This window comes from Glossina fuscipes, unplaced genomic scaffold, assembly GCF_014805625.2.
Source record: "Glossina fuscipes isolate IAEA_lab_2018 unplaced genomic scaffold, Yale_Gfus_2 28, whole genome shotgun sequence".
Lineage (NCBI taxonomy): Eukaryota > Metazoa > Arthropoda > Insecta > Diptera > Glossinidae > Glossina > Glossina fuscipes.
This window is the reverse complement of record NW_023998423.1, coordinates 10,409,665-10,433,888: the sequence shown is the minus strand read 5'-3', so window position 1 is coordinate 10,433,888 and position 24,224 is coordinate 10,409,665. Positions and strand designations below refer to the sequence as shown.

General features: G+C 34.6%; 1 protein-coding gene across 1 annotated transcript in view; it reads right to left on the bottom strand.

The window, feature by feature from the left end:
* The window catches only part of LOC119636335, a 225,947-nt gene that overhangs the window by 2,137 nt on the left and 199,586 nt on the right, over positions 1–24,224 (bottom strand). The window contains exons 10-17 of the mRNA XM_038031637.1: positions 19,194–19,336; positions 12,017–12,125; positions 11,733–11,904; positions 11,554–11,660; positions 10,140–10,289; positions 5,745–5,878; positions 2,107–2,297; positions 374–508 (exon numbers count right to left, since the gene is read on the bottom strand). Coding sequence (XP_037887565.1) covers positions 374–508; positions 2,107–2,297; positions 5,745–5,878; positions 10,140–10,289; positions 11,554–11,660; positions 11,733–11,904; positions 12,017–12,125; positions 19,194–19,336 — 1,141 coding nt within the window. The remainder of the gene's footprint in view (positions 1–373; positions 509–2,106; positions 2,298–5,744; positions 5,879–10,139; positions 10,290–11,553; positions 11,661–11,732; positions 11,905–12,016; positions 12,126–19,193; positions 19,337–24,224) is intronic.

Sequence of the window (24,224 nt, the reverse complement as noted above, 5' to 3'; positions counted from 1 at the left end):
TATGCGGATGTATAAATAAATTAATGGTTCACAATAATGGGTTCCTAATGTCTTTAGCTTCTCTCAGTGGCAGTATTTTCACAATTTCTTCCCCCTTGTTTGAACATTTCCTTGCTATCTGTCTTCTATCTATAAAATTTCATGTTTCTTAGCTCAGACTTTGCAAAACAAATTAATTACTTTACCATTCTACCGCATTTAAACCGCACGAAAACTACAAGCAACAAGAAAGTATTTTCTAACATTTTTTGTGTACGTATCCGATTCGAAGTGCACAACATTTACATAGTTGTTAGTTCGTATTGCACAATTTTCTTTACTATGTACATATATGAACATGTGAACCGAGAAAAAACCGCAACCATTCACTTACCTTTGTATGGCACAAACGACATTTGTGGGCCTCAGCACTAACGCAAAGGTAACCGCATAACATTTGAGTATGCCAGCCAAGAGTATATAGCTTAGTTCTCGTCCTGATGCTCTAACAATTGGAGTATCATTGTGTCTGTTGTTGTCGTCATCATTATTGTCGTCAGTGTTATCATTATTGTTGTTATGATTTTATCACATATATCGCAAAAGCCCGAGACGAATGACGAGAACAATGAAAGAAAAAGAAAACTTGTTCAGAGTGTGACAAAAACATGACAAGGCCAAAGACAAGGGAACAATTCCCCAAAGTTAACATCATAATCATTGTAGATAAAATTTAGTACAAATTCACAAGAGAAATAGAAATACATCGAAAGCAAAATAAAGCAGTAAAGCATGGCAGCAAATGTAATAGAAAAATTGGAAGCCAATCTTTTTTTTCTTTCGTTTCAGTTTCGCATAGCATTCTTGCATCTAGATATCAACCTACTGCTACTATGTTCTCAATGAAAAACTTGGCAATTACGTGAGTGACTAAGTCCACCACTTTGTTTTAATTTCGTTTACATGAGAACTGCAGTCTGTCAAAAATCCCGTGATCGCCTAAAAGCTATTATATATTATAGCTTTAAAGAGCAGGTGGACGTATGGACAAGTCAAGCGTGATCAAGTTTCTTACAAAATCGGCGTAAATAATTGACTTAGAGGCCGTGATTAGTTGGTAAATGAATTTAAAGTAGGCGTCAAGACCGTATGCTATGATGCACGACGTCGCTCTTAGCGGTATTGAAAGCGCTGCAACACATAGGGTTTTACGCAAATTAATACTGAAAAAAAGCAAGTGTGCTTACAAGTAAACCATCAGTTAATTGGATGGAGGCATTCATAGTAGCGTCACATGTGAGACGTGAGTCGTCCGCTTTTTCCAAAGGAGAGCGAACTGATGGCTATGCCGGCACTAGAGTCGCACGAATTAATTTAAAATATTAAGTTCACCCAAGATGTTGTCCATTAAAATAATAACTTTGCAGCGCTTAGAAAGTTAGACTAGTGGTTTCTGCATTACTCACTATTCGCCACTCGCTATTCGGTACTCATCATCTGCTATTTGCCATCCGATACCCATTGTTCCCTACTCCCTGTGCGCTACTTGCTATCCTCTATTCGTTAACTACTGCTCGCCACTCAATATTCGTCATCGACTGTTTGCTATCCGCTTCTCGCTACTCGCTATCTCTGGCACTCGCTATCTTCTACTCACTCTCCACTACTTTCTATTTACTATATTCTACGTCCATCGTTAGATGTAGTTGTTATCTAGAGCATACTTGCTTTTTCATTTCAAGTCGCTGCACAACACTTGTGAAGACGATAATTTTCTTGGTATCGATTTACTTATGCGAAGCCAACACTTTGAAAACACTTTGATTTATTACGAAAGGAAAAATATTTGAAAAAAAATTTAAACGATAAACAATTGCTTTTGGTTACTTTCCCGCAATGCCTGTCAAGCAAGACCATGTTTAAATTGTTGTTATTCCACTATGACTGGATTTTTGGGTAAGAATTCTTACTTCAAAATGGACAAAATGTTGAATTTTAGTACTATTTCCTGTATTTTCTTTTTCTCTTAAGATAGCAAAGATTTTACATTTCCAAACATAAAAAATTGTCACACTGCAAACACAGACAAAATTCTTCAACGAGCATAAATATCGCTCTTAAGCTTACCTGACAAATACTCCAATTACGAACAATGTTATCAATATGCCGGTAGAACTGAATGCCATTGCGCCAATAGCCCAAGCAGATTCTGGCCGTAAATATACCTCGGGTATGGTCTGACAGTTTTGCTTAGTTACGTCGGGCAATGTACCAAGTTGACAAGTTAAACATTGAGTTTCATCCAATGGATGGCGTATCTACGAATATATATGTACATAAAAGAAGTTGCAAATTAAAGATGTTTAAGTCGATATCACGATATTTAAATATTTGTCGTAAAATAAATGGAAGACTTTTCTTTTTCGTTCGTTTTATCTCATGTGCCGACAATCAAGTGTTGAGTTTTTGCACTTTTGCACTTGCATCTTGTTCAATGAAAATTAAACATGTATTATTACACACTTTGTTCAAATCGATGTTGTTAACAATGTAGATGACTGTTCAGCCCATTCCCTTGGTTTTTTCTTCAGTTTTAAAAAATATTTTAAATTTACATATATATATATATATATATATATATATATATAATATGCTGTCTACGAGTGCTAGCGTAATGATTTTGTTTTGTACTTTGGCCACACTTTGCTTCTGACCAATAATTAAGCCACTTTCAAGTGAGCGCACGGTCAAAAAAAGCAAAAAGAGACAGACAAGGTTTAAAAAATCTTAAAATATTATGAAAGATAATTCAGAAGTTGTGATGTATATGTGAAGCTTGCCATAACTATATGTATATTGCATTGTAATTTTACGACTTCAAACTTTTACTTTTATTTCTAAGAATTAATTGTAAGAGTGAATATCTACGTGAGCCTGTCTTCTTAATAGCAACTCATAGACACATCTAATCGCAAATCCATAGAAAAATACAATATATTATTGGGGAACATACCTACACTACGTTACTTAAAAAAAAAAAAAGTGTTCATAAAAATTAGTCATTAGCCAGTCCCGAAAATTATTGATCGATGTATTAACGTAAATATCATGCTATGAAAATGCAAAACTTTAAAAAAAGGAAAAGTCAAGGACACACTCATAGCTCTTTATTTGCCTCATATAGCTAGCGAATCGCGAAATTAGCAGAAACTTGGCGGAAAAACGAATTACAAATGTCGTGACAAATTTAGTTGATTGTAACTTCTTCACAAAAAGGTACATAAGCCGAATATTTGCAGAAGGCAGGGGGTAAAAAGTGAGTTGAACGCGTCGCGTCATGAGAGTTGAATTGCAATATTCGAACGGACAGGATCAGAACGGGAGTTCCTGTGTATAATTTGTAGATAGATCTGCTAAGAATTGTGCATAAATTCACTATAATCCTAAAAGTCAATGGTACGAACTGATTTCAGAATAAATTGAATAAATAAAGTAAAATTGCGAAAGACTGTTTACATTACAATATATTTTTTTTATAAGTGAAGAAAAGATTGTCGAGATGTTTAAGAAGAAAACATGACCAGTCGCTTAGGATATGTATCCTATCCGCATAACACGATGACGGCCAGAAAGAAATTGTGGAAGCAAAAACAGACAAGAAGATGGCGGCCGCAGCCATGGTTAAGCGCAGAATGGCTAAGTATTACGGCTTTGGCGACTGTGTTATACATATAGCTACGACCGAAGTAAACTCTAGCGCACCTTGCATTTGCGTCCGCATTTCCTACCTACGCGGCTACTCATACGGAAAATTTGATATCGTCTCGTCGCTAACTTCCATTTAAAGCTCCTAACAATCGCGGCTATGAAGTTATAATGACATTTTTCTTTCTTTAGATCTGCTAAAAGATTATGTTCTGGTTGGAAGTGACAATAAATGCAAGTAATTGCGTTTGATATTTCAATGAATATTTCCAGTTAATTTTTATATTTTTATCTATCATATTCTTGGAGAACATCTAAGCTTGCAGTATTTATAATAATAAAAGAAAGCAAAAACGAAAGAACATTGTTGTCATGCGAATGTACTTATAAACATTGCAATATGAACAGGAACGTTCTTGTATATATGTTGATAATGACTCTTACGAATGACTCCATTATTTGTATTATTGTACAAGAATTTAACAATGTTAATGGGGCCGCGTTTGATTAGAGTCTTAGTTAAAGGGTATGATCTCTCGACCTTGAAATCAAAGTAAAGGCTTTGTTAAGTGGCACTAACAATTACAGGTTTTAGATTTTAGATGTTGTTGCTCCAAAATACACAACGATATCGAGTTTAAGCGGGTATAAACAAAATCATTGTTAGTTAAAATTCAAGCGATTATCTTTAACCATGTATGTCGAAATTATAAGCTAAAGTTGTCGGCTCACAAAATTCGTCTGAAATTGTTGTGTAAACAGATTAAAGCAAGGCGGCGTTGAGGAAGATTATTTATTTGTTACGACCTATGGGGTCAAAAAAACAAAGAAGTCGAAAATATGCGATCGAAATCGTGGATCTTCCCCGGAATTGCAACTCGTGTTCGACTCGATCATTCGGTCCAATTTGAGAGTAAGTTCGAGAGTAAGTTCGGGAGTAAGTTTGAGAGCAATTTCGAGAGTAAGTTTATTTAGGTTATTTAATGCGGTCATAATTTTTTGATAATATTCTAGCGGCCACGTTTTTTCCACTTAAGGCGCTCTCTAGCCGACGACCTCATAGTTGTGAAAGAAATTTTTATATTTAAGAGTGAAACGGGCCAGAGCCTGCTTTTTCCAACTTCCTGAGTGCGCTTAAATAACCTAACCTTCACTATAATATTAGGTTACCTAGGTTCATACAGGTCGACTACGCGACTATTAACGGTTCCAGTTCAAGCTTATTAAAGATGACGAAGAGTAAATGCAACACGCTCGGTTTGCCAAAGTTATTTAGGCGTGAATCTAATGCATTTTATAACTAAGCGGATAAAAATTGAGTTTAGTAATAGATCGGAATGTTCGGGTTGGGCTGGATCTTTTTACGTTTATAGCGTGTTATACTGCGTATTGTATGTCCAAATTTGTTCCATGCTGTCTTACATATCTTTCTATTTCCTACAATCAAGAGTAATACTTTAACAAACACGCATGGACTCGATGTAATTAAACGGATTTTTCAAAATATTATGTGAGCTGCATATAAATCAAGCCATTTATTAAACAATTCTAATAAAATTTCTTTGAATAAATATCATATAATATAAATAAAAAAAAAAAAAAATTTTCCAATATTAATGGTTAGCTATATTAAATTTTTTCCGTTACTTGTGGCTCAACTTTAATATATTTGCCGTAGCAATAGTTGCCAATGTTATGTTGTTAGTGTATAAATCAATTTTCACTAAAGAACAATTTAGTTCAATTAAATGAAACAGAAAACAAAAAATACAACAAAAAAAAATAAAAAATAAAAAAGAATACAAACATATTTAAAATAGATTGTGTGGTAAATTTGAAGTAAACAACAATAGCAGTAAAATGTTTCTCTTCCTTTTATATTCTAAATCAAATCAAATAAAAACAAATCGAATAAATTATATTTCTCTACTGTGTTAAATCATTGTTAAACTATAAACTGAGAAAAGGCAGAACATGTTTATGCATGTACATGTACATACGTACGTACGTACAATATGTATTTGCACTTTTACGTTATACGTTATACGTTATACACTTACTTGATATGTGGAACAATTGAAACAATGCCAACAGCAACTTTCGCCCTCAACGTATTTCTTAGCCTGGCCACGTTCGCAAGGCAAACTGCATACGGACTCAGGTGGCTTCGGATGCAACAGCTTAAATTGAACCGCTGCGGTATTGCGAAACAACATTGAAATATAAAATATAAATAGAAATTGTATTAACGTATATACGGTTATATTATTTCCATTATTATCTCGTTTAATCTAATTTAAAATGATACGAATCTCAAAAACAGACATATTGTACTGTCTTTTAGAGGACATGACATGAAAATGTTCATGATAATTTATCATTCCTATACACTTGCATAATTTAGTTTGATGAATTGTTTGCTAAAATGTGATTTAAAAAATTGAATTTTGTTTTTATTTTTTGTTCTTTTTCAATTTCCCTTGAAGTAGAACCGCAAGTACTTACACTTTTCTCAAAATTTACAAAAGTTTGCGTTTAGGGCGACACCCTGAAACCGACAGGACCCTTGTTGTGTGTTGAATGCATGAAAAGTTTTGTGGTTCATTTTACCGACATTGCGTAACAGACACAGACAATGTATTATTTAAAAGCACAACAAGGAATTGTTGTGAAATTAAATTCAAATGTAAATAAGCTCACAGATAAGTACATCAGATAGACAAACTCGTATATAGATAAGGTGGTGGTAGGTCGGTTACGTTAAGGAGACGAACAAAAAAAAGTCATTTAAAATTAAAATATTGCTTTGGGAAAACAATGCAGAGAGATTTTTTTTTTTTGAGACATCAAGTACATAGTCTTAAAATATTACACTGTTAGGATGCGAAAATTTATTTAAGTCGCTCCACAATTCACTTCTATAGGCTATTAAAGTCCGTGCTTAGTAAATTTTGTATATACAAGTTTGCATGAATTACCATTCCGTGCCTTATCATAACTGATATAATATATGATGAAAGGCATTTATCGAGAAAAAATTCTCATGGGGTGCTTCAGGAATCCAAGCAAAGTGCGCAATATAGTGTAATAATGTTTGATGTAGTATGAAGTGTTTAGTTTATCTGTTTAGGCCCTATGCTGCTCGGCTGCAGTACGCCAAGTCTATCCGTCTTTTATAATGCCAAAATGTCTCAGCATAAGACGGTCACTAATCTTAATGGTTCAGGCAGATTGAATGCCTAGTGCTATTAGCGAGTAAAACGCTTGGTTGAGTTGCTTTGTGAGAACTGATCTTCTTTATTTTTTTAGGCACTATTTATACTAAATTTTTACACTAAATTATTCTTATCTTATTCTAAACAGGATTGTAATTGCTTACTAAATTATCCTTATCACACACTAGATTATTCTTATATAAACAGAATTATCACTGTTTACATGCGAAGTGAAGCGTGACATTTTATTTTATCAAGAGGATTATCCTGCAGTGGCATAATTTTCTCACACTTCAAGTGGATGAATACGATAGTATGCGATCACACTACAATAGTTATGACGGCCAAAGTCGAAAAATTCATATTATAAGGAAGCTTAGATAGCGCAGTGTGCGTGATATTTAAACATTATTCGAAAAAGCAGAACACTTAACTCCGTGTAGTATCTTAAGTCAGTTGGCAAGATGAGTGATTGAAAAGACCGTTCGTTTTTCTATCTTGCTGCTGTTGTCGTCGAACAGAGAATGCATGTGCTCAAGAATACTAATTGGGTTGGTTATCGAATGACCCGATATCCAAATGCAATTCAAAGAGCATAAATAACTAAACTAATTAGGAAGGGCAGGAAGAAAAGTCAATCGTGCAACGGGGCTATGAGTACAGGCAGTTACTCAAGAAAGTCAGGCTCGTTGAATGGTGAGACAACCGATCTGAGAGAGACAGGTACAGTTTAGACGGTGAGACGATCCATGTGGAAGTGGAAGGCTAAACTGACGGCGTCTTAGGATTAGCCCAAATAGATACATTTAAGCGTGAAGTATAACGCGAGTCAATTCTGCGTTTTCTTCAACGCTCGTATCCGCCATTAAAAGAATAGCTTCTTTAGCCTTATCAGTAGTACTGTGCAAGCAATATAATTACATTTCTTATATGTGGTGTACTATGAGTGATTAAAAGGAATTGATTCTATAGCCGTACGTTTGCTTTTGCATTGTATGCAGAGTTAAATATCACGCGGTTACTATATATGTGCATTTCTTCTGTTTGTTAACCAAGTGAGATTTTTCGTTCTTCGAAACAGCGCAATCAACGCAATGATTGGAAATTGTAATTTTACACCACAAAAGAAACATGATTTGCTTGTATTTGCATTTAAGAAGAAAGATATTTCAGTTCTTCAGCTTGAAAAGATTTAATAATACGCACGTAGCAAAATTTTCCGAAAACGATGGGATAAAAAGAAAAAAAATACGATGATAAAACACCTTAATGATAAAAAACATCTCAGCTCAGAAAAGTGTTACCCCACTGACGGCATGGACGAGTTTGAAACTTCAATTATTCAAACACAACTCATTCCGTTATAATAAATTTTCTCCCACGCCATCGTTTCCTACTTCCCCTTAATAAGGGACTTGAAGGCGTTTGTTATTGATTTCTGCCTCAACACACCGACCATGCTCTGAAAATTGATTGCAATATCCCATTATTCTGTGGAATGTTAAAACAATGAAATTTTAGTGAGAAGACTCTAAAGTAGATTGCGTCGTAAGTTTAATTATCATCGCCTCTTATTTGCTATCTACATTTCTGCGGGTTGTGTTAACATTGTGAACTAATCGCATTGCTTTTATGGGATGTGTGTAACGTTCAGAAAAAACCAGCTTTTATTTTACCGATCGATTTGAAATCATTTTTACCACTACGGCCCCTATGAAGCTTTATTAAGCGGAAGTTTGCAATTTTCAAAACTTCTCGGCAAAACTTGATTTAGATCAGATAGGCCATTCTTCGAAGGATTTCATATGTTATCGGTCTTAAGCAAAGTAAGTATTCGCTTCGTAGAAAGCTCTGCCTTTTAATGTTTTATAACTAAAGTGATATAAAAATGTCCTAAGTTCTTTTCTTATAATGAGAGGTAGGTAAATTGGTAGCGGTCTTTGGATCCGACTTCGTTTTCTCCCATAGACATCATGGGTTTAAGGAGAGCATAAGCAGGGCGGATACAGAAAGACCCGGAAGCACAAGGGATGCTCGTTCGGTAGGTTAGTTTGTGTCTTTTCGCGTATCCGTTAAAGGGTAAGTACGTGCTGTTCTTTTGCATAGTGAGCCAAAAATGTAGAACCTCTCCGTCATCTCACGAACTAGCTAGCTCAGCAAAGGTACGTACATCGGCCTCATATGCGTTCAATCCTCCTGAAGTGATACTTTCGATACGGCCTAAAATTTAATGCGTTTTCTGTAGACAGACAGCAAGGATGTAGACGGTATTATTGCATAAGCAGTAAAGAGTAATGGGCCGTAGAATTTAATCGTAATGTATTTGGAAAACATCGATCATGAGATTCTCATGGATACAAGGAAAAATTTTATATGTCTTATGAGAATAATGGGTGAATTGATATAAGGCGTCTAACACTAGATTTGCGGCGTCCGTCAATTTGAGAGAATTTCGATTTTTAAAATTCAGCATAAGGAAGTCGATTTCTTTAGATGTTACAATAGGTTGTACTGAAAAGTCTCCGCGGTCTCGAACTGCTTTTTGTAGCCTTGTACTCTTTTCAAATGACTCCAAACTATCGTGCGGTTGAGGTTTAGCGCCTCCGCTATTTCTTGTCAGCTTAGATGCCGGTCTTGGCCCACCAATTGCAAAATCAATATATTGGTGTTTATTAATATAATATGGCAAATTTCTTTCCTAGACACGCCCACTTATGTCATTATGATGCAAATAAATGTGATGTTATATACCTATTTTTGCGAAAACTCTTTAATTTGTCGGGTAATTTATGTGAACCGTTGAAGTCGCTACAACTTGACAGAAACATTTCTGATGTTTTTAGATATTGTTTTAGTGTTAAGTTCATTGTGCGATGTGTTTGTGAACAAGTCATGAGCATTTTTCAGATGTATATTTTTTTAATCGATCAAGGAATGATTGCGTAAAATCTCATCTTCCTATCCTTATTTATTCGAGTAAGACGATTCACAAAAGTTATCCGTTAAATTGACGGCTTCCCGTAAATCTAGTGTTAATGATCGACCTTACTCAACTACCATGTTTTAATGAACAGCTACATAACTATTAATCTGCATTGCAATTGTCCTTGCAGGAGCAACGTTTCCCTTTTGTTTTTATAACAATGCGTTTCTTTAAGAAAAGCTTTTTTTCAATAAAGATGATACGGTTTTAATACGGTTTTATTTGTTTCTAGCTAACAAGATATTTAAAAAACTTACCCGACATATTTAGTCTTAGTTCACCTTCGTAATATTCACCAACCTTAACCCAATGATATTGTCCCTCAATTGATTGTTTAAAGTGTATAATATTATAACGAGCGGGACCGTCACCATTATTATCGAAACGAAAATGATCGCCACTTAAACCTGAAATAAATGAAATCGCATTAATAAAAAAAACAAAATTAATAGTGATTTTTGCCAATGGTAAAATATTTAATAAAATTAATATAGAAAACCGGATAAAGGAAAAAACCGTTAAACCAAATATGAAAAAGTGAAAAAAACCAAAAATTTAATTGAAGTGAATCAAATCAAAACGAAAGATGAATAAACTAAAAGAAAACAATGAAAAATATAAAAAAGTAAAAACGCGGAAAAACAAAACAGTAAACAAATGAAAACATTTTAGTCGGGTAAGGCCGACCGTTGCATATCCCATCATTTCGCTTGATACAATATCGTATTTATTGTCGTGATAAAAATTATACTTGGCCTTCGTGTAAAGGCATACGTTTTATAAGAGACTTTGTAAAGGAGTGGGCCAAGAAACGGATGTGACGGCATCCGACGGTGTAAAAGGTCTCATCGTGAGAATATGTAAGAAACTTTTTCCGCATACTGACTTACTTTTCATTCATCCTCTTCGTATCCTTCTTTGGGTTGATATCCAAGAGATAAACTTTCGTGGTCCAAAGTTGGTACAATTAATTTTTTTTCTCAGCTTACTAGGACGGACTAATTTTCGGTTTATTTGCCACACAAAGACTTGGTATTCGTATGAGCACTTATGTGCAAAGATGTTTAAAGAACAGTTCCTTTCGATCCGCATTTTAAAAAGCGTAAATGGACTTGTTCAGCGATTGGCAAATTTTCTTTGAAAATGAGGCATTAAACGGAAAGTGATCGTAGCAATGATCCGATCAAATACTCTACTTTTACTTACTTAATAGGGTGCTTACTTAGGCCAGGAACGAAAAATCGGTGCATAAAAATTCCTTTAAGGATCTCGGAGATTGTAATCTGTATGCTGAACATAAAACCAAAAATTCATCTGTCGGGGAGAGGGACAGGTGAGCTTATATCGGTTCAGAAATTACTTAATGATCGATATATTAAAATCTATCTTAAGTTTGTCTGAGTGTAACATACGACTACACAAAACATCTTTACCGAAAAGTGGAAGTAGGGTAAAAAAAGGATATATATATATATATATGTACATAATTTTTTCTAAGTTAATTTCACACACTTTGCGGAATATAGCAATAGTTTGTCTCAAATTGGATTGATTGAGAGTCAGTCGCAACGACATTGTCGCCTTTGGTCAAGAAACATAACTTGTTGATGTGAACTTTTCATGTTCTGAATAATCAAGTTAATCAAGAGTCTATTGGTTATTTTGTCTTACCTTCAAATTGAACCTTTCTCAAATATTTCAATAAATCTCCGCCTTTTGTTGGCTTCATAGCCTCACACAGCGATGGTCGGCCACCACAAAGATCACGATGCATGTCTCTGCATTTCAAAAAAGTTTAAATAATTTTACTCTTTACGACTTTATAGCTTTTGCATTTCTCCTTGGATTACCTCAAAGCGTAAGCAAATGCCATAACGGCGTCACTAACAAATTGCAATTGATCTTCAAAGTCGGTATTCTCACGTGATAGACGTTCTTCGGTGGTGCAAGTACGGTTGTAATTATTATACGGTGTACTAGAGCTACCTGGATAGCGGCATTGAAAACGATCTTCCCAAAATTCTGTAAACGCAGATCGATAGTTAATCTATCTTTGAATAAAATTAAGTTTGATATTTTCTCTCTTTTTCTTTGGTCTGAGATCTTTCTTTATTGCTTACTAGCACTTACTTACCTACGAACCAAGGATTTCGTTGATTATTTTCCACAGTCAAGTTTAAAAAGTATTCTTCAAAGCCTCGCACAGGATTAGCTTGAGGTTGCACCGATAAGGTGCCTTCAACCTGCAATGAAATTTTGAAGAACTTAGTGACATAGTACTAAAATGAAATCGGGCAAAAGGGACCTTTTTTTTATATTTTCATAGATACTAGACAACTTTTTATAACTACGCAGAACGGAGGAAAGGTCGAGTCAGCCAAGTGTTTGCAAAGCACAAAAATTCGGGATCGGTGCATGGGACAACTAGTGTAAGCAACTCTGCCGGCGTGTCTGTCTATTAAAACGAGCTTTATTTTCATTTTGTATAGTGCAACAAATGTTGTTATCAACTTCTACGTTTTACTAAAATCGAAAACTAATTAAACTTTTTTATAATTTGTGAAAATTGGAAAACGACAAACTTTTTTATATAATTGTTTTTTTTGCTAATTTTTCCATTAAGTTGTTGTTACAACAAACCGATAGGATTATCCATAGGTAAGGTTTTTAAACCATACACTACTTATGGTACAGGGTACATTAAGTTACTGCGAACGTATGTAACCTGCAGAAGGGCTTAAGGTGGACTCAACTTTTATCATGCCGATCGATTCAGAATCATTTTCTAAATTGATCTAAGCCGATTTGTCCGTCTGTCTGTCTGTGCAGGTATTTTTGTGTTCAAGCTAAAGGTCGCAATTTTGGAGATAATTTGATGAAATTTGGTCCACTGACGTACTTTGGCCCATAAGGCGAACACTGCTTTGGCTTTGCATCAAAATAATATGTATTTTTTGGTGTATTAGTACCAAAACGAGCGAATAGCTGTACTTGGCGAAGTGGTGTAGGGTATGTAAAGGTCGGCGTCGCCCGACCGTAACTTTTTTACTTGATTTTTTTTTTATTTCAAATAAAAACGAGTCATATAAGACAGCAATTTGATTATTTTTTTTATTTTAGTTATTGATTTATGTCAGCTTAGCTTAAAAAAGATTTCAGGTAAATGACTGTCACTGAATTTTTTTCAAAAATTCCATTCTTTCAGAACAAATGTTTTTAACACCTTTTCACCTAAATTGACACTTACTTTACTAATGGAATAAATAATATTGGTTTAAAGGTGATGAGGCAATTTTGATTTACTATCAGAAAATCTCAATTGCAGGGAAAGAACTCTAAAGCGATCTTAAATCGCAGACTATTGGTGGCGAGTTCACAACGAAATTTCTAGGGATTAAAAAGTAAGTGATCCAATAAATGGATGGTGTTACCAGATGTATGACGTGTTGCATTACCCTGTTGAGACCACGCTTTGTCTTAATCGAAATTGTGTGATTGATAATTGAAAAACTCAAAGGTCATGCATTTTAAGAAGAAATTCGAATTTTCATTTTCAAAAAATACGTCTTGAACTGATTTGGCACAATAACCTTAGATCTTTGTGGGTATGAAGATATATTTTAGAAGAGTTGTCTGTTTCCATCACATTAAATATCACAACTGTACTTATGCATAAAAATACTTAACAGAAAATGAGCTTCACGTTGAAGCTGCGAAAAGAAGTACGAAAGGAAAAGAAAAAAGAAATATTTCTACAAGGTGCGCATTTTCCATGGTGATAAACACATTGCAGTGGAGCAGGGACTTTTTTTTTTTGCTATGCCACATGTAACTTTTCATTTGAAGAGATACTCCTTTAAAATTATGAATAGATAACGAATTCGTTGAGATATACGAGTATACTCCCATAAGTGCGATACGAGTGTTCCCCCTTTGTTAATTCTCCCATTGTTATATTCATTTTGGTAAATTGCTTACGATGTCTTTAAAGAAGCTTCAAAGTGAACCTATTCTTAACCGATTTTAATTTCGGAATTCTAGATCTAGACATGTCTATCCGTCTGTCAATGAATATAAATATGTGTGTGGTATGCCAAAACTCATCAGTATTCACTCTCTCTTCCGGAGGATACTTACTCAAGACTTGCAAATACAAAATATTTCAATCATACAGACCTATTGGATACCTTTCTGCAGATAGACGTTGATGCAGAATCGAAGCACCTTCCCACAATTACACACATAAAGGCTTACATCATTACAGTCCTATGGCTTTTGGTGTGAAAACATTTCCGGTTATTCTCTAATAAACAATATTTTCTAGTTTGATTGCAGTTGCAGCTTATATCGACGATATTTTTTTTTGGTGAAGATAAAGAACAACACTGCAAAAGCCTACCTGAAGTTCTACGTCTTAACCTGGAGCACGGTTCTAAAGTGAAATTTTCAAAAAGGATACATTGTAAACCGTGAGGGGTTACAGCCTGGTCCACAAAGTATCAAAGCAATATACCAGATAATTGCGGTAGGGGAATTATGTTCTCTTCACGGTGCTGTTAATTTTTACGACGAATTTGTTAAACATATGCTGTAACTACGGGGTCCATTTGATAATTTGTGAGAGCAGAAAGTGAGATGGCAATGGACTGAAGTTCACAGTAATAGGTTCAAGCAACTAAAAGAAATACTTTCGCTTAATTTGCTCACACTTTCTTATCCAACAAAAGAAATTATTTTTGGCGCTGATGTTTTGCAATACGCTTTAGGTGCCTATATTCCGCGTGAGTATAAACATATGTATTATAAACTTACACGTCACGCTACCAGAGCACTTACGCAAGCGGAGAACTGTTAAAGCCAAAACTTAAAATGAAGGGTTAACTCTACTGTTTGCGGTTACGAAATTTCTCGAAATGGTTTGCGACAGAAAGCTTTGAGCTTCATGCAGTCCGCAAACCATTGGTAGCGATTTTCGGATTAGAACGCTGGTCTGTTAAGTTATTAGCATACGATTTCGGAATATTTCGCATATGTGGATGTGCTGCCGCGACATTCTAGGAGCACCGGTGCACTTTGAAAATGAAATTAAAAGGATCCTGGAAGACGACTTGAACAATTTTCCATTCACAATTAAAATGACTCGATATGAGCCATACGAATATTATTACAGTACATTGAAAATGGATGGTGAAACATTATGTTCAGGCGAGGGGTCTTAGTACTCGGTGGTTGTTTGTAGTTGGGTTGTATTTCTGCATTTTCGGATCACTGTGAAGCTCTTAACAGAGTCTCAAATATTTTGGACTTGAGTAGAAGCATCGTACGATACGAAATATCCATAGTTTCCAGCAGACCCGTGCAATCAAGTTTTCTTTTTATATTTGTCAGATTTCCTATCAAGCGGGCAAAAAGTTAATTGAATCTGGACAACAAATTTTTCTCTCAACAAGGAGTGAGTGCTTTGTTAAGGCAACAAATTTAAATTGCAAAATTCTTCAATAGCGGAAGGAGCCACATTTGCCATCGTGCGAGAGTTAACGTGTAAAGTGTTTCTGCTTGCATCTTGTTATATGCTGACAAACCCAGTGTTTTTTTAATGCAATTGACATTCGATTTTTTAAGCTGTTGCACATTTAATTGTTCGTATTTTAAACTTTCGTTAATTTTAACATCGCTTGCATATCGCACAATTTCTTTTGACCGCAATTCTTTCCAATGACTGCAATTTAAATGACGCTCCACGGTTGCACACTACCATTGGTGCAACTTTATTTTTATATTTCAATATAAATAAATTTATGTTTACACATAAATGACAATGCATTAAGTTTAAATGTTCATATTTGTTTTTTATTAATCAAAACTAAAAAAAAAATGTTGCATTTTATTTGCGCACAAATGAAAGTCGTTTTTCTTCATAATATAGATTTGTACGCCATATACCACGACAGGATAAAGTTTTACTATTGGCATAGAGATCAATCTGAAATTTGGGTGAAACATTTTTGTTAGCGGCATACAAAAAGAAATGAAAATAGTTATCGATTGCCCTTTAAGATTGTCGTTTAGGTCGGAGTTGTAATTAAGATGGAAATTTTTCGAGTCCCAAGTAAAGCATGCATTTCTCTTTAACTAAGCCAAAAAGAAAAACCCAGTGATTGGTGTAGAGGCTGCTTCGCTACTCAGCACGTACATCACAATAAATTCCAATCAATATTCGATTTTCACTGCCAGAACTTCTTGTCTTTCGTAGTCTGTCGTAAGTCCGTCCTAGAAATGGAGATTGCGATATTTCAACATGATCCCTACTGTAGTTTATTATTTTTCAAATGACTTTGAGAATTTTTAGCGAATTTCAGTAGAAATTGAACAAAAAATTACGAAAGGCGGTAATGAAGATGTATTTACAGATTAAGAAGGGAAGATATAGGAGGTGGTGTTTGAAAAGAAAGGGAAAACATTGAGAAAGGCCGCAAATTAATATCACTGCTGTGAGGACGAAAGTCCCAAGGTCGTTTTGGTCATAAACTTCGGTTTTCATCTATCTTCTATGTATATATAGTATTTTTTCATTACTGCGATTATTCAACTTGTTACTATTATTGGTATTATTCAACTTTGTATTGCATTTTCTCATTATTTAATTCCATATTATATCAGCTTAAGTACATACATATATGTACATATTATCATGAATTATCTTGCTTTATATATACTCTTCTCGGGTACATATATATATATATTGTCAATAAATATATTGTCAGTAAATTGGCCGACTGTAGGAATTATTTTTACAAATCGACCGGAAGACAGGGTGGTTATCGCATCCGAAAAGCATATCAGTTGGTTTCGAATGTGATTGTCATCCGATGGGCAACGCCGACCATAACAAATAGATATAATAGAAAATGGCAACACCGTGCTGAAAAGTTGCAAATTCGGAAACCCAAATAGATCCATGTGTATTTGAGTCCGTGAGGAGTCATTCTGGAAAGCAATGACTGTGACTAGGAAGAACATCAAAAATAATTGCATTGTAAACATAAGAGATATCAACAAGAATTTTAAATATTGGTTTATGCCTTTCTCATGCGCTGTCGACTTTTGTAAATCTTCAATACTGGAGCACAAATTTTTGCCACTTTTCCACCTAAATCGGCTTTCATTTAATCAATAACGCGAATAATCGTGGTGAATGAGTTCATTGAAACTTGGCGGTGTATTGAATTAAGCCAATGCTCCAACATAACCTCAAAGTAAAATGTGCGTTAGAATTATCTTAGTTGGTGCTCGGAGATTTCTCGTAAAAAATTGACGATGTCACGAGATGGATGAGATATTGCAGCAATTTGTTAAACCGACATATCGCCCAAGCCGAAATCATCTACTTCGTCCCACAAAAGATCATTTAATCATGTTTTCGTATCGTTCTGCATTGGAGTTAATTGTAATGCAATTGTCGTCTTCAAAAATAACAATTTCGGCCCACAAACCACACCCAAAAGTTATTTTGTAAATATCTTTTAGGACAAACTGCTGCATTTTCTTAACATGAAAGGGGCTGCACTCCCCATTTACGAAGCATTTTAACCAAACGTGAACCTTACTCCTCGTGTACGAAACGTAATTATGTGCTCACGGTCTACGTAATAAGTTTTAAGAATATCTGCACGTTCTATAATTATGTGTGTATTGTATTCCACAAATAATGACAAGATTCCAAATGTTGAATAAAAAAATAATATTAAAAATTATATTGAAAAATAAATTTGATCCGAATCTCAGTCAGAAGTGGGTTAATTGCTTACGTTTACTTTCGCAACCCTATAATAAGTACATTTGTTTTTTCTTTGATAACTATTTGAACTATTCCAAGTACAACCAAACATCTCAATGGGGTCATAATTTCAGAACTCTTGGAGCGGGGCCTTTAAGGGATTAAAACAATTTCCCATAATTACCAACCCCCCTTGACCATTACTATTGCGATGATCAAGATACATACATAAGTAACTAAAACATTTAATAAACCTTATTGGTGTTAGAAGGTATTCTCATCATCCATCATTTGTGTATAATTCTGTTTGCGGCTGCTTAACATACGATCTAAGTATTTAAAAACAATTTTTTTATTTAAAATTTTTGAAACAATGAAGATATTAAGAACATGCGCCAAACAGACCGTTGTTCGGATGGAAGTAGTCAACTCATACATACAAGGGCAGCTTTACTCCTGCTGTGTGCGTTTTATTCAAGATTACAAATTCTTTCGGTAATTGATATTGTTACGGACATCCTCGCTTAATGATTTGAGTTTGCATGAAAACTCAACCAAAAATGATAAAACCGAACACCCATTCATGACGGTTTACCTGCCACATCCAGCTGGCGATTGTCGAAAAGATTAACAATTCGCATAACATTCCGCGAACGAAAGGAATTGACCCAAAAATGCCACAATGAAGTTATGTACTCGTAACTTGCTTGTAAAAGGATATATAAACAGAATATTTACGGAACGCAACGTCAGTCGAGTGAAGACTGACTGAATAGCCCAACGAACAAATCTGGAAGAATAACTGCAAATACAAGTTCCAGTAAATAATTTGCAAACAACTATCATAAAAATTGTAAGTAAAGCCTATGGTAGCCTAAGAATCACAATTCAGGGATACAAACTTAGTCAGAAAAGAAGCGAAATAATTACGTGAAGATTGCAAAAAAAGACAGTTCGCGTTACAATATGTTAGGTGCATAAATACGTTTTGTTTCCTGAAATTAATTGCTTTGTAAAACATACCTGACGTATTTATTTCGTTTATAAACTTTCATTCAGTGTTTGTAACATTTGTTGCAAATGCAACCCTGTAACGACTTATTAAATATCACCACGGTCTTATAGAAAAATTGACATGCCTGACTGATGACTATGCTTGCAGCAGAGAATAAAAGAGAGATTAAAAATGGCAGAGAGGGTCCTCCATATACAGTTATGGGGCGATGCAGATCGTAAGTAGGCCAAAGCATAGATTGGCCCTGGGCATAATATAAAATTTCATGAATTTTAGCACGTGTAGAGAAATCGTCCGCCGATCATCACTCCATTACTTCCGTACCTAACTTGTCAATAACATGTGCGTTCATCCGTTTACAGCCTGCGACCATTTTGGCCTTTTTAAAATATATAAAGTTCTTCACAGGGTTCTTCGACAGGGTAAAAAAAATAGGATTTTAGAAACTTGCAATGTTACAATTTTATAGTGTTGTGAATGCTATATTGTAATGTTCGTTCAATTTCTATTTACACATACCTCTGGTTCGTTGCCATCAGATACTAGATTTCGAGCGCTCCAGCCATCTGAACCGATCCAAGAAAATGATCCAGTCGCATTATTACGGCGTACAGCACGCATCACTTCACGTACTTCTTGATCCGATCCAAATATTATAGCACCTGTAACAACAAGTGCAGCAATGCTTTCATTTACAATAATCATAAACTTGCATTATTTTATAACAAAATTACTTTCTCTATAGTTCGAACTTGAGAGAGAAACGTTCTCGTGCTCTTCTCGAAAAATGCTTTCTTTAAGAATACCATTAAATATGTTTATTATGCTTCGATTTCCTTACAAGTGTAAATGTGTGTATATATAAAATATGCGGTTGAATGTTGTTCTTGATAAAGATTACATTTTACTTTGGTCTGCTGTATGCAAATTATTGCAGCAGAGCAATGTACCTTTCCAACATGCTTTGAAAAACGATTCTTGATTGTAATAAGACGAGCAAACGTACAAATAAACTTCAAATATATGAATATGTGTATATGTTCATGTTCTAGGAATGCATACATACCTTTGTTTTTTCTTTTTTGTTCACTAAGAGAAAATATATTTTTTCTTATAAATCAAAGTAAAATTAATACAAAAATTTCTTTGAAGTATGAAGTTCTACAAAAATGTTCAAAGAAAAAGGAAATTTTATACAAGGATTCCTTAGTTATCTTTGCTGAGTGAAATCGTGCGAAAGAAGTTCTCGTTTCTTTTTCGATATTTCCTGCATAATATAAGCATAAAAATGTACAGATAACTCGTAACGTTATGTGTACACCCGCCTTTATAGCTTAATTGAGTGAAACGTTGAGTTTTCTGCATTTTCAGGTAAGTGATAACGTGCGTTCCATATCGTGTGAGATAAGTCTACATCCCTTAGAGAGGCTATACCAAAGTTGGCACATAAAAGGTATTGCATAAGGGGCAAGACGAGGTCTATGCAGCACGTCTAATTATTTGGTATCCCCGTGATTTTTGGGTAACCACAGCCACCTCAATATTCCGCGTAGGACTGTCGTGAATGCTTTCACGTATTTTACTCTACGAGGCATTTAGGTACTCGTGAATTTGGACTACCCGTCATCTAGCTTTTTCTCCATGTCCAAGAAAAAGCATCGACCCTGCAATGCTAGCCACTCAATCACACTACCGCTTCTTTTACCCTTTTAATAATATAATCAATCTGTTTTAACTCTTGTACCTCCATAGTAACTGATTGCTCATTCAAGCAGACCCTTTCCAAACACCCGTCGTCGAGAAATGCGATGTGCAATATAAGCGTCTATAATGGAACACATTACAGTGCGTTGAAGCTCTAACATGAATAACTTTGATGCTTATATCTTGGACAGCATCTTAAATTATGAAAATCATTCATATATTATATAAACATAGAAGCTCTTGCAGAGGAGAGTGATATCGAGGTAAGTCTACTACAAAAGAAGCAAAAATGGTCAAAGGAATGAATATCTCCGGTAAGTTTATATGGCTTTTCTCTTGTCATAATTATCTTAGCGCTGCGATGAATATAAGAAAGATTTGAAACTTACTTTCGATATGGATTAATCTGGACTCTTTCAAAAATATGGAATCTTCCAAAAATTGCAGCCTCAAATAATTCCTATCACTATTAATGATAATGGGTATCTAAGATTCGAGCATATCTTCGTTCCATGTTGTATGGACATAAATTTTACAGCTTTTGCAAATTTTAATACTCTCTAAAGAAATACATAACCTATGTTAATAATTCTCAAATGTTTTCTTTTTGAAGTGCAGGTTTCGGCTGAAAAAAAAAAAACATTTGGAGAGAGGGAGAGAGAGACACAGAATAATGGAAAGGAAAAACGTAAAATAATTTGTCTTTTGAACCTAAAAAAATTTCATTTTACATTATGTACAAAGAAAGAGATTTCAGAAATTTCTGCTTCGATGAATTAGAGATATATGTGAATCAAAAAGTAAAGAAATGTTTTAAAAAAACAGAATAAATGATGTTTGCCTTTATCAAGAGTGAATAAGAAACCGTTCAATGGCTCCAAAGGAAATTAAATTTATTTACAATGAACAATGAGAATTTGTTTGAGTTGTGTTTACTGTTGCGTTATTATTATTGTTTACTAGTATTATTTATCAAATATCAAAATTAATTGTTGTATTCTAACCTGAGATGAAAAACAAAATCTACATATTTTATATAATAGGAGATGACAGATAGAGAAAAGGGAAAAAACATTTGCTTATCTAGCTTAGAAACTCATTCGCAGTTGATGTGCGCCAATGAACCAACGCGAACGAACATATGAAATTTTGCCAACTTCTCATAACAACACGAGTTAGTATATTGACAAATTCTAGCGGGGTTTTGTTAATTAAAAGTTTTAATTTAGATATATGCGACATCGCGAATATTCGAGCATTGAGACGGATTTATATCACGGTATGTAATACAATGAAAAAAATAAGTTATAAACATCGTCCAGATTTTTGGAAAGGAACCTAATCGGATTGCCTTGGCAAATGAAAAGAAAGTGCCTTGAAGGGGGGATATGAACATTGAAATTGAGTTTATTTAAAATCAATGGTGGGTCAGTAACACCATTTGTTAAATATATCGAAGGTAGGGATTTTGAAGTGAAAGTGTACGAATGCATAACACATCATCCAGTAAGTTTGTATAGCGTAATACAGATGTCGCCACTATTTAAGAACCCATATGATTTTTAGGTACTACCGACTGTTGAAACGGAATGTGTAAAAACTTCAAGACATTTCGACAAATAGTTGACAAATTGGAGTTGTTTTAGTGAGACCACTTTTGTAAGCGTCGAAATAATAGAAAATTCTGAATTCTTGAAACGTGCTTTTATACAATGGCAACGAAACTTGCAGGCTTCAACGCAGACTCCTGAGTGCAAAAGTTCAAAAATTATTTTTACACAAATTCAATTGATTTATCATCGCATTGATAAGACGAAGATGAATATATATATTTCAATGTCTTATGATTTTTTTGTAATCTACAGATGATCAAATGCGCTTGGCCAAGGTTTAATAAGGGCTGCTGTAAGTTTGTGCTTTCTTTTTTTAAAAGCAGATTTCAATATGTAAACTGAAACGAATGTTGTTACCAGCTGGCACATCTAGGTCGAAAAAAGGCTTTATGTTCTTCAGTTTTTATGTGGATCAATAAAATAGTTAGTTGTGAATAAAGGAATGATTGAATGTTTAGCGCTCATAAAATATTAGCCATATGTATAAAACTTTTTCGTATTCCTTCCTCGCTTCACTATAATCCACTTTAACTATTTTCCAAGGCGCATAGGTCATATACCTAGGTAGAGTAAAATCTTAAATTTAAATTCTTCTAGTCATTCATCTGCTGTTGGAGCAACGGTAAAGTTTCTTCTGCGGGTACTTTGTTTAGCTTCATAAGCCGATTTCCACAATCTGCCTAAGTGACGAAACGGTAGAGGGAGGTTTACACAGGTACAAAATCATCTACAACCTGCACTAATGTTGATCTGAATCTGCGCGGACCTAAATATTCCTTAAAAATGTCCATATTTAGACCAAGTGATTCCGCCTGAGTAGCCGTAGGCGAGTAATCTCGACTAGCAAGTCAATGGTCGTGGGTTCGAATCTCAAGTGCGGTAGACTTTTTAATAAAAGCCGATAGCCTTAGATGTTAGTGCTTTTAAGAGTTTAGTCTTAGAATTTATTTCTCTGGTGAAATTAATAATAATAATAATAATAATAATAATAATAATAATAGACTAAGTGAGATCAGAAAATTAATTTTCTCTAAAGGATTTTTATGCATCCTTTCGCGTAAAGACAAAAGCAAGTAAAAACACAGTGGGTTACGGATCACTATTAAATACCCTAAGTCACCTACAACGACGTTTGAAAGTAAAGTGTTATATCAAAAGTGGTCGAAAAAGTGATGCGATTCGAACGAGTTTCAATAATATTCGCCCTTGGGCTAAAGCACGTTAGTGTACTAATTTTTATCAAAATAACTCAACGATTGCGTCATGTAGACTCAACATAAGAACACAAAACAGAAAGATGGGCAGACAAGCTTATATGGATAAAACGTGGGTCTGTCTCAGGTCTTTCTGGGTCTTACATACATCTGCACAAAGTTAATATCCCCTTGCGCCAAAGGCAATGTGGAATACAAAAGCTCTATGAAATTCAAAAGATTAAAATTAGAAATATATATATAGCCCGGAGTGTTTCACGAACAGCATCACCAACCTATTAAAAATAGATTTGTTCTACCCTTGAAGTTGTCAGTAATTAAAAAAAATTTGTAGCGATTTTCATACATTGCCTGATACTGTTGCTATGTAAGTAAGTATGTTATCATATAAAAATTTATGTACACAAGACAGGTTTTACTTAATTGGAAATAAGATTTTGAGGTGTTATTTTCCGGTTCCCATAGCAACAAAAGAGTGTCAGATATTTTAGTTTATACCTTTTGCACACATCAGTCAATATTTCCCGGGACTAACATCTACATGAAGTCTTTGACAAAAAAATACATAACATTTTCACAGAGACTTAATCCTCCGAGAGGCTTTCAAGAGAGCGATGTTTTCCATATGACTATCGCGTTTAGTGAGAGTTAATGTTAATTATTCGTAGCGTTAACTGACGTAGCTGCTTAGCGGCAATAAAATAATCTTTTCATATAGTATGTGATGGCAGATGAAATTTGAATTTAGATTTGAATTCGATAATGAGTTTCTTGCAGAAACTGAGACACATTTCAAGGCCCTTGACAAATCGTTTGAACGACTCTATTACTTGAAAAGAAATTTAATTGATGAATAAAATCGAGTTTTGCAAGAAACAAAGAATTCTCCCACTTAGTCCTGGGAATTATTGAGTGAAGTCAAATTTTAGAAAAATTTGCGGCATTAGTAACTAATACCTTTCAAAGAGAGACAGAGAGAGAGAGAGAGAGAGAGAGAGAGAGAGAGAGAGAGAGAGAGA